Consider the following 11,052-nt stretch of genomic DNA (forward strand, 5'->3'; position numbering starts at 1 on the left):
CAAACATAATGTCCAGTCTTGTCACACAAAGATACAACAAATTTCCAACCATACTTCGATAGATAGAAGCATCGATCTTCTTTTCGCCATCTTTTTTCTTCATTTTCTCATTCACCACCAATGGAATCAAAGTTGGGTTGCAATCACCCATTCCAAATTTTTTCAGAATATTATTTGCATACTTTCTCTGACAAATAAACACCCCGTCATTTTCTTGGTATATCTCTATACCCAAGAAATGATGTAGCAACCTCATATCACTCATTTCATATCTCTTCATCATCTCAATTTTAAAATCATGTATCATCTTCTCATCATCACAACAAAACAGCAAATCATCAACATATAAAGCAACAATGAGAGTAGATGTACCTTGAGTCTTCACGTACAAAGTAGACTCACTTTTGCTCCTTTCAAATCCATGCTCAATGAAATATGCATCGATTTGGCTGTACCAAGCTCTTGATGCTTGCTTCAATCCATACAATGCTTTCTTCAACCGATAAACTTTATCTTCGGCACCTTCGATTTCAAAACCTTGAGGTTGCTCCACATAAATTTCATTGGTCAATTCTCCATTCAAGAAGGCTGATTTGATGTCAAATTGGTATAATAACCACCCCTTTTGAGCTGCAAGAGCAATGAGCATCCGGATTGTATCCAAACGTGAAACCGGCGAAAATGTTTCGTCGTAGTCGATTCCGGGCTGTTGTGTGTAGCCTTTTGCTACAAGTCTTGCCTTGTTTCTTTGAAATGATCCATCTTCATTTACTTTAACTTTGTAGACCCATTTCACTCCAATGATTTCTTTTTCTCGTGGGCGTTCGACCAACTCCCATGTCTTGTTCTTTTCGATCACATCAATTTCTTCTTGCATAGCTTTTCTCCAAGCTTCTTGTTCCATTGCTTCATAAAAAAATTCAGGTTCTATGAGGCAAACATTGCATCTCTCATAGACATCTTGCAAGCTTTTCATTCTAGGAGCATGACTTGATGATGATGTGGACGAATTTGGATCCGAGTTAGAGCTTGAATCATTTGGGGATGAAAAATCAGTACCTTCATCACCATCTCCTTCATCTTCAACAGTTGAAACTAGCTTTGTTTCATCAATGATTGATCCATTCTTCTGCACTTCATTTACTTCCCAATTCCAACTTGCATTTTCGTCGAATATCACATCTCGACTTGTGATAACACTTCTTGTCTTCAAGTTGTAAAGTCTATAGCCTTTGGACATGTTGCTATAGCCAACAAGTATACATCTCACACTTGTTTCATCAAGCTTTTGCCTTTTTTCTTTTGGAATTTCGGCATAGCAAACTGACAAAAAACTCTCAAATGCTTCACTGATGGCTTTCTTCCACTCCATGCTTCAATTGGAGTTCTATCCATCACAGCTTTTGTTGGACATCGATTCAGCAAGTATACTGTTGTATGAACGGCATCTGCCCAAAAACTTTTAAGCAATCCTTTGGCATGTATCATTAATTCTCCATCACCGTCCTATTCTTGCGTTCGGATACACCATTTTGTTGTGGTGTGTATCCAACACTTAGTTGTCTTCCAATGCCTTCTTCTTCACAATACTTGGTGAATTGATTTGAAGTGTACTCCTTTGATTTTTCTGCTCCCATGATTCGAGGGAAAATCGAATCGGCGACGGCTTGTTGGATCTTTGACAAAGCTGCAGCATCTCTTTGCTTCGTTTTCTTTAACTCCTTTATTTGAGCTGCTGTAGGATTCTCGTTTGCTTCGTCGTAGCCTTCATCGACGAGCTCCCACAAGTCCAATGAGGCAAGTAGTGTCTTCATCTTCTTGCACCAAAACTCAAAGTTCTCTCCGGCAAAGATTGGTAGAGAAGCATGTTGTGAGTTCTCCATTTTGTATGAGATACTCTGCTGAAACTTGACAGCAACTATTGCTCTTCCTTTCACCTTCTTCAAGCTTTTTTTTTTTGGAGAAATCCTAGTATTTCAACTAGGCTATGATGCCAAAACTGTTGGATCGTTGGCACTAGAATTTCTCTTCTTTTTTTTTTGATATAATGGTTGTATAGTCTCTGTTTTAGGAGCTGTTATGGAGGTGAGTTTTCAGGGAGAAAATCTGATACTTAGATAGATGAAAAATGGTTCAACTTACAAAAGACTCTCCATCTCTACTAACTAAAGATGGAATACGAGACAACTTTTCTAGGAAATGAAAACACATGGTAGAGAATTAATGACTAGTGTCATAATCAGCCAACCTACTAATGACACTCTAAACAAAAAGCATAATTAAACTTTTTTCTGCTGCACATTAACTACAGTAATCCACTTTTGGTTTGCTGGAGAACTGTTTGAGGCTATGAACATACTGCTACAGAGTGATACACATGATGATAAAGGCATGAATTTTCTCAACAAATTCAAGAACTTTTTCAGTGGTTTCTTGGTATTTTGGTTTGATTTTCAATAAATGAATCATGGATGTTAGTAGTCAAAGCATGAATTTCCTCTATAATCGACGAATTGAGCTCAAATATTTGGATGATTTTTTGATTAAAATATTTCTATTGATAATTTTATAATGGAATAAATGAAGGTATACATAAAAAAATATTATTTCAACTTTGATTATAAAAAATTATTTAAATATTGAGAATTATCTCTCTTTTGAGGCCAACACTAAGAGAACTGAGTTGATTTCAAATCAATTTTATTGGATTACTATATATTCAGTTTAGGGTTATTTAGTTCGTAAATATTTTGGGTTATAAATTTTAAAGTCCAATCCTGTGAAATTATTATATTATTTGGGTCAAATTTTGGATTTCAAAGTTGAATTGACAGCATATGATATTTTGAATGACTAAACTATATAGCTACGAATTGTGCAATTTGAATAAATTAAACCAGTAAAAAACTTAAGAAATACCCGTCGCAAGCTTTACCATTTTAGTCTGTCCATGAAAAATTATTCACTTTGCTTTTTACTTTTTTTTTATAAATGAGTTTCACTTTCCACCAACTTCTTACACTCGCATTCTATTATAAAGCTAATATATAAATGTGAGAACTCATTCTATTAATTTTTTCAACTCACTTTTCTTCATATTTTTTAAAATTGTGCCGAGTCAAACTTGGGCAATATTTCATGGACAGAGGGAGTAATTAACATTTAACAAATACAAAAGGCATCGGTGCATGGTGACTGTCCCACGTTTTGGTATGACATATACTCCCTTCGTCCCATAATAATTATCACTCTTGATGGTGGCACGGATTTTAAGAAATGTAAAAAGAAATAAGTTAGAAAAAATTAGTGGAATGTGAGACCCATTTTTTTTTATTGGTTTTAGTATAAAATGTGAGTGAAGTAAGTTAGTGGAATGTAGGACTACCTACCATTTATGATAAAAAGAAAATATGACAATTATTATGAGACAGACCGAAATAGATAAGAGTGACAATTATCGTGGGTCGGACTATATTTCTTTAATATGTGCAGGGCATCTTACCTTAGATTCATGGATCCTCTAATCTTGGGGGAAGTAAATTTGTCGGAACTATTGACAAATGGTTAGGTGAAGGTGCTTTGATAAACCCACTTTGACAATTAAATACTTCTAACAGACAATTATAATAAGATATTGCATAATGAGTGTTGGCTATTGGAGTGACAATTAATAACATATCCCAATATTGACTCTCATTCTCATATCACTACGTTGATCACACATAACTCAACGCCTCCACTGTAATTTCCAATTTGCTAAGCCATATTATTTCACCCTTTCCAACTTCATTCCTTCAAGCACCACCAATCCTTTTCATATCAGAGAAATGACGGCTTACGGTGCTATGTCTTCTCTTATGAATACAATAAATAATATTCCCCATTGCTCCCGTTTTACCCTGATTGGTGGCTCTCAACAAATCATACAAGTCGTGTACAAGGAGTTGGAGCCATGGCAAGAAATTCTGGAAAGATTGGACAAGACGAGCCCAAGCAAGAGCAGGAAGAAGGTGAATGCTTTGGATGGAAGAGTCAAAGAGGCAATTTGGAAATTCGAAGACTCATTAGAATCCCTTCTCACTCAACACATTCCTTCACAACCTGAAACTCTTCCAGAGATTGTCTCCATTGATCTGCAGAGTCTGCAAAACGAAGCTCGTTCATTGATCAAAACCCTCAAGGATATGGAGAAGGAGTACATTTACGAAGTGGAGAATATGCCTCAAGACGAACCTATTTCGTCATCGATAGGTTTCCTTGGACCTAACCCAAAGATGATTGGATTATCTGACCAATTCCAAAAACTCAAAACCGATCTTCTGGGGCATAGTTGGTTCTGGATTCGTTTCCACCATCTAGTTGGAACGGCAGGGGTTGGGAAGACAACTCTTGCTATGCAGATTTATCAGGATCCAGAAATACAAAGCAAGTTTGAGTATCGCGCATGGGTGACCATAGGCAGAGTACCTCAACCGACCACTCAAATTTTAAGAGGCATTCTTGAAGATTTAGACGACAGTTTTGCAGAAAGATGGAAGGGTCAGTATTTCCTCATTGTGCTGGATGATGTCTGGGATATCCATTCATGGGGTATAATGGAGTTTGATTTTATATACATCCGAGAAGGATTCGTTACTGTCTTGCTTACCGCCCGGCATCGAAAATTGGTAGATACTACTGGTTATATGCGTTATGAGGATGAGGTGCGGTTTTTGAATGAAGAAGAAAGCATGGAACTATTATGTGACAAGGTGTTTGGTGATGAGATTTGCCCTCCTCAACTTGAAAAAGTTGCCGCCAAAATCGCCAAGCATTGTGAAGGTCTCCCTCTCTTGATCGTCACTGTTGCTGCCATCATTTCAATATCCGAGCATAACAGAGACCCGGTCTACTGGAATGACGTGGCAGAAAGGAGAAATTCAGTATTCAGAGATGCATACAATCAAATATCAGAGGTACTTTTCCCAAGTTATGACTACTTACCTCAACATCTTAAAATGCCTTTTCTGTTCATGGGAGTTTTTCCACTGGATTACAACACTCCCCCTTCCAAAATCATCATTATGCTTATGGCTGAGGGGTTGCTTTCCTCGTATGAATCAGGTCGTATATATTTGAAAAATCTTGTTTATGACTATAGCATTGTCTTACGCATCCTGAAGAGCGTTGATAAAACTCTTAATGATTTTCAAATTGCTGAATTTAAAAATTGCTGGCTTCATTCTTCATGGCGGCACGTGTGTAGAGAAGAATCTAGGAAGAACATGTTTTATCATGTCTTATATAAGTTAATTGATGCCGAAGAAGAAGTCCTAAAAGGTCAGCGTGGCTTATGCCTCGAAAATAACATTTTATTCGGCATCAAAGACTTTCGTGACTCGATGAGATTGAATTGTGCATCCTTTGCACGTTTTCTCTTTTGCTATGGTCCTTACCACCAATATCCAATTCCTATAGATGTCGGTTTCATGTTGCTAAGGGAAATAGATGCTCGCACACTACGTTTCTATACTTTCCCAATAGAAATTTTGACCCTTATCCAACTAAAGTACTTGGCTCTAACTAGCAATGGAGAAGTCCCTTCAACCATATCTAAACTTTTCAACCTTCGAGTCTTGATTATCCATCCACATATGAAAATTAGACGCTGTGGAGCTCCATCATATGTACCAATACAGGTGTGGGACATGCAAGAGTTAGAACATATCGAGATCTTGGGGAAAAGCCTTGTAGCTCCATCTCATGTTGTTTCGTTGGAAAAGCTGTCAACTCTGATAGGGGTGAATGCTAGTATTTGTACTATCCTCAAACTCTCCCAAAGAATTCCCAATATAAAGAAATTAGAAATACAGATTGAGGTCACGCCTTATGAGGATCATAACGATCTTTTGAGTTGCTTTGATTACATTTCAACACTTGAAAGCTTAGAGATTCTCAAACTCAGTATCACAAATCCAGTCATCAAGAAAGGAAATGTTTTCCCAGTGACTGATGGGGCATTGAAGTTGCCATGTAATTTGAAAAAGTTACATTTGAGTGGTATGGGTTTTCCATGGAAGTACATGAATGACATTGCTTCTCTGCCAAATCTTGAAGCTCTCAAATTACGATCCTATGCCTTTCAAGGTTCATATTGGAATATAAAAGATTATCGCTTTCGGAGTCTTAAGTTTCTTCTAATTGAAGAAAGTGATTTGGTGCAAATGAGATTAAGGTACGGAAGCTTCCCCGAGCTTAGAAACCTAAGCATGAAACACTGCTACAAATTTAAAGGTATCCACATGGCTTCTAGTTTTAACATGTGTTCCTTAGAGATCGAATTAGAGGACGGCAATCTTCTAGCTTTGGCTTGGGCCACCCAACTGCAACCACGTTCAGATGTGCTGCTCCGTGTTACTTGCACTTCTTCTTTTGATGAGAAACCGACAACAATCAAATTTGAAAGGTTAGTCATCAAACTTCAATACTTTTACTCTAACAATACTTTAACGACTTTTTTTTTTCTTTTTTACTTCACCATTATATATTAAAACCTCTTTCGTCCAGTCCACTACCAACGGTATTGGCCATGAACGAAGGGAGTTGGTGGAGCAATTCGGAGAGTTAGTAGCTATGTATAAAGATTTATGTTTTAAGTGTATACTGAAAATTTTTTGCATTAATGTTGAGGATATAGGCGAGGGTCAGGGCGTTGATGAGGAAAATGATGACGAATATACGGATGACCATGAGGAGAATGAGGATGAGAATGATGATGGATATACGTGCAATCGTGAGGATACAAAGGCGAGTCCCAAAGTCAAGGAGCATGTGAGTTCATAGGTCCATTTTTACTTCTCCGCGAAGGGATTCGCGAGGCTCTTCGGAGGGTATCCATCGATGCAATCTTCCCACACATTCGGATCTTCCAAGTCTCGGAGAACTTCCCACAAACAATTGTTGCACTTGAAGCCAGCTCCGAAGCTGATCATCATGATCCGGTCGCCCTTCTTCAGCCGCTTCTTCGCCTCCATGTACCCGAGCACGTACCACAGCCCGCCAGCCGAGGTGTTGCCGAAGCGGGGGAGCGCCATCCAGGCCGGCTCGAGGTCGTACTCGCTCAGCCCGAGACTCTTCCCGACCCCATCGATCACAGCCCTTAATGTCAATGTTTCATTTTGTTAGTTTACCTAAATCATAACATTTCTCTCTATATATATATATATATATTTTTTTTACTATTTTTCCCTAGCAAGACATACTAGAGCTAGTCAATTATCAATGTGATTAATTAAACATGTTGCTATTTACATAACCTCTAAATTAATATTAATTCCGAAACTTAAATTATCATCAAATTTCACTAGCTAGTACATTAATAGAGCATATCTATTGTACAATATAGGCCACTAGTAACCCAAGAAATATCTATGTTACTATTAAGAAATAATTAAACGTGTTCATTAATTTTTACAAATACTTAATAATAGTACTACATTCGTTCCCGAAAAATATGCGACATTTGCTATATCGCAAAATGTATTCATTTTTTTAGAACATGACTACATAGTCTAATTTATATTTCAATCTCGCAAACACCTCTTATTTACCAAATTACTCCACTTTCTCTGCAAAATGAGACATATAGTACTTCATTAGTTGACAAAAAAATCAGAAGCATAGAGCAGCCACCGGATCGGAATAGGCAGTTCGAGAGCATCATCGATTTGTCCACGCCACGATACCTGTCGATTCAAGACTTTGTTATTTGTTTCCCGTCCACGATAAAGTGTCTCATTTTTTTACAAAAGTGTGTGTCTAGACTGATATGTCTATTTCACTTTTACTATTTTTAATAAGAAATTTTACTATTTTTAATAAGAAAGTATTGCTAACTTATTTTATTTATATTTTACTGTTAAATTAATACTAAAAATATATAGGGAGTGTTATATTGCTAATTCATAACTTAATTGTTAACTACAACTAAATAATAGCCATTGGATATTCAAATTAAGGACTTAGATCATTAATCCCTAAATATCAATACGATCAACGAAAAACATCAATAAGGCCATAGGATTAATTACAAAAAATATCAATAGAGGTATTAATGTCAATTAACTACATGTTTAGTTATAACTAACTTTTACAAGAAATTCCAAAACTTTTTCTATAGATCTCTTACAACTGGTGCGGAAACTAATTAAATGTGGCATCTCTATGAACATGACTTGAACTAGGGTTCCTAATTGCAACTACGTACAATAGCTAACTAAATAAAATAAATCCAGGACCAGGTTCATGTATAAATTAGACAAATAGTGCTCTTGAAAAATATGATACCAGAACAAACCATTAAAGAGTATAGGTCAATTTTGGTTCTAAATATATGACTAAAACACGAATTTGGTCCAAATCATTTACTTTTTGAAAAACAGATCCATAACAAATGAAATTCTTGTCTGGGTGGTCCTTTTTTTGATGGTTCCATAAAAAAACTAACGGTCATGCCACTGTACAATTAGCATTGACTGTTAATTTTTTGGTGAAACCGTAAAATAAAGAACTACTTCGTCGAGGTTTTCATTTGTTATGTACCTGTTTTTCAAAAAGTGAATGGTTTGCACCAAATTCTTATTTTGGTAAAAAGAAGTGGTTTTGGTAAATTTGAACCTTTTTTTTACGAAATAAAAGTATGTACTATACACAAATTAATTACTACTCCATAAAGATGGATTTGGAATACTTGAAACCGTCTATTATACATACTAAATCGTACTATATAAAAAAGTGAAACTACTACTAAAATATGAAAAAAAAAAAAAAAAAAAAATTGTAGGGTAACCCTATCTATATACTACGTGTCACATAAAAAGTCACATAAATAGAGTAACAATCCTGTTTAATTTAGTCAAAGAGTTAAAATACCATGAAATTTGCAAAGAAAAAACACTAAATATGGAGTACTCATCGTCTACTCTTTTTAATAGATCAAGTTTTTAGATGAAATGTCACATCTAAATTGTGCATGAATTGTGCTACATAACTTCAGTGTATAAGTAGCAAGGTCTAGGATTCAAAAATCAAGACGATGCTCAGACCAATTAGGGCCGAGAGACTCGGTGCTGACAACGACAGCGAGCGCATTCTCATAAACCTTAAACAGATGGCGAACGAGGTCGACCGCGATGAGGCTAGCGCTGCAGCCCATCCCGGAGAGGTTAAACGCCTTCACATCAGGCCTCATCTTATACCGGTTGATGATTCTCGACGACAGCGAGGGCGAGGGGGAGAGCAAGGAGACGTTCACGACGAGGATGTCGATCTCCTGAGGCGAGACCCGGGATTTGGCAAAGAGGCTGTCTAGGGTTTGGTAGAAGATGTGGTCGAGCTCTTGGAGGGAGTCGGGGAGGGAGGGGTCAGCTTCTCTTCCAGCGACGACGCTGGGAGGGCTGTAGGTCTCCGCACCGAGGCCGGAGCTGATGATGGTCTTGAGGAGGAACTTGTACTGCTCCCACCCGAGGTTTGGGTTGCGGAGGACGACCCTGCACGAGGCCGAAGTGTCGAGCTTGAGAGCTTCGGAGGGTTTGTAGCACTCGTAGTTGAGGATGTATATTTATAGAATATATGGCGCGGTAATAGTTTTGGCAGTGGGCGATACGAGTTTCTTGAAAAACTACCAAAATAGGAAAGAGAGAAATTATTAAAGCACCGGTGTGGTGGTTAATTGGTGGAATAGTACAATTAAATGATCAATGGTCCACTTGATTTTGATTTCCATGCTGGGAGAGGGAAGGGGAGAGAGTGTAACATATGAGTGGTTGATTTAGTAGTGTAGTTAATTAACTTTATTTATAGTTAATTTGGAGTTTGATGGAATAATATCATTAAATGTTTAATGGTACAATACTTGGTTTTGATTTCCATACTGAGAGAGGAAGGAGGTATATGGAGGGGAAGGGGTTGATATAGTAGTGTGGTTAGTTAACTTTATTTAGTTGATTTGGACTTTAATGGAATAATTTTCATTAAATGTTTAATGGTCCAATACTTGATTTTGATTTCCATATTGAGGGAGAACTGGAGAAGGGTGGTATATGGGGAGGGGAGGGGATCGTTTAGTAGTGAGGTTTATTAATAGCTTGGAGTTTGATGCAATAATTGAATGTAGATGATTTTATTCAATTGTAAATACACGAATTTTATAGTATTAATTTTGTTTTTTTGATCAAAATTATTCTATTGGCAGGCAAATAATTATTTTCTTTAAATTGACTCCACCATAAATGGCGCTAAGGAATTTAATGGCATTTGATGTTCGTGGGTGAGCTGACAATTTATATGACAATTTAATAAAACCGATTCCCGTTCTTTCAAGTTGCTTTCTTCTCACGCCGATACTACACGTACTCTCCATTCGTTCTACGATAGAAGTTCTATTCGGTTATAGCACAAGTTTTAAAAAATATTAATAAAAATAAGTTGAATAAATTAGTGGAATATGACTCCCACTTATTTATTTATATATATATATATATATATATATATATATATATATTAGTTTTATAATAAAATATGAGTGAAATAAGTTGGTGAAATATGAGACCAACTTACCATTTATAATAAAATTCGTACTGTGAGACGAATCGAAATGAAAAAATATAACTCTTATTATGGGACCGGGAAAGTAATATTTATCCCAATTGACAAAGATTTTCGGCTCAGATAAGAAACGCTACTTCATTAAATCATAGCGTCCACATAGGACTAAGTGTGGCCGAATACTCCCTCCGTCCCATTAAATATGCAACATTTGGTTTTCGGCACGAGATTTTATGTAATGTTGTTTTGTGAGTTAATGAAAAGAGAGTGAAGTAAGAGATGAAAAAGTAAAGAGAATATTGTTTTAATTTTTAGAAACATTTTATTTATAATGGAACGAATAAAAAAGGAAACGTTTCATTTATAATGAGACAGACGAAGTATATAATAATATATAGTCGTGAAGTTTGATAAAAGGGATGACTAGTCATTTTATGTAAGCATAATCGAATGGTGAACGGTCCAATT

General features: G+C 36.5%; 3 protein-coding genes across 3 annotated transcripts; 2 read left to right on the forward strand and 1 right to left on the reverse strand.

The window, feature by feature from the left end:
- Positions 1-3,827: 3,827 nt before the first annotated feature.
- LOC125191283 (putative late blight resistance protein homolog R1A-10) lies at positions 3,828-5,170 on the forward strand. Its single transcript, XM_048088800.1, has 2 exons — positions 3,828-5,103; positions 5,163-5,170. The coding sequence occupies exons 1-2, from the start codon at positions 3,828-3,830 to the stop codon at positions 5,168-5,170; spliced, it is 1,284 nt and encodes a 427-aa protein (XP_047944757.1).
- A 16-nt stretch (positions 5,171-5,186) lies between these two features.
- LOC125200646 lies at positions 5,187-6,787 on the forward strand. Its single transcript, XM_048098346.1, has 2 exons — positions 5,187-6,445; positions 6,677-6,787. The coding sequence occupies exons 1-2, from the start codon at positions 5,265-5,267 to the stop codon at positions 6,693-6,695; spliced, it is 1,200 nt and encodes a 399-aa protein (XP_047954303.1). The 5' UTR covers positions 5,187-5,264; the 3' UTR covers positions 6,696-6,787.
- A 43-nt stretch (positions 6,788-6,830) lies between these two features.
- On the reverse strand, positions 6,831-9,598 carry LOC125191293 (3-ketoacyl-CoA synthase 19-like; the record flags this gene model as incomplete). The annotated part of the gene is made up of 3 exons (XM_048088810.1): positions 6,831-7,137; positions 7,590-7,724; positions 9,084-9,598. Coding segments are annotated over 3 exons (957 nt in total), but the record flags the coding sequence as incomplete, so codon positions are not given.
- Between the last annotated feature and the right edge of the window lie 1,454 nt (positions 9,599-11,052).

Source organism: Salvia hispanica, chromosome 1 (assembly GCF_023119035.1).
Source record: "Salvia hispanica cultivar TCC Black 2014 chromosome 1, UniMelb_Shisp_WGS_1.0, whole genome shotgun sequence".
Classification (NCBI taxonomy): Eukaryota; Viridiplantae; Streptophyta; class Magnoliopsida; order Lamiales; family Lamiaceae; genus Salvia; species Salvia hispanica.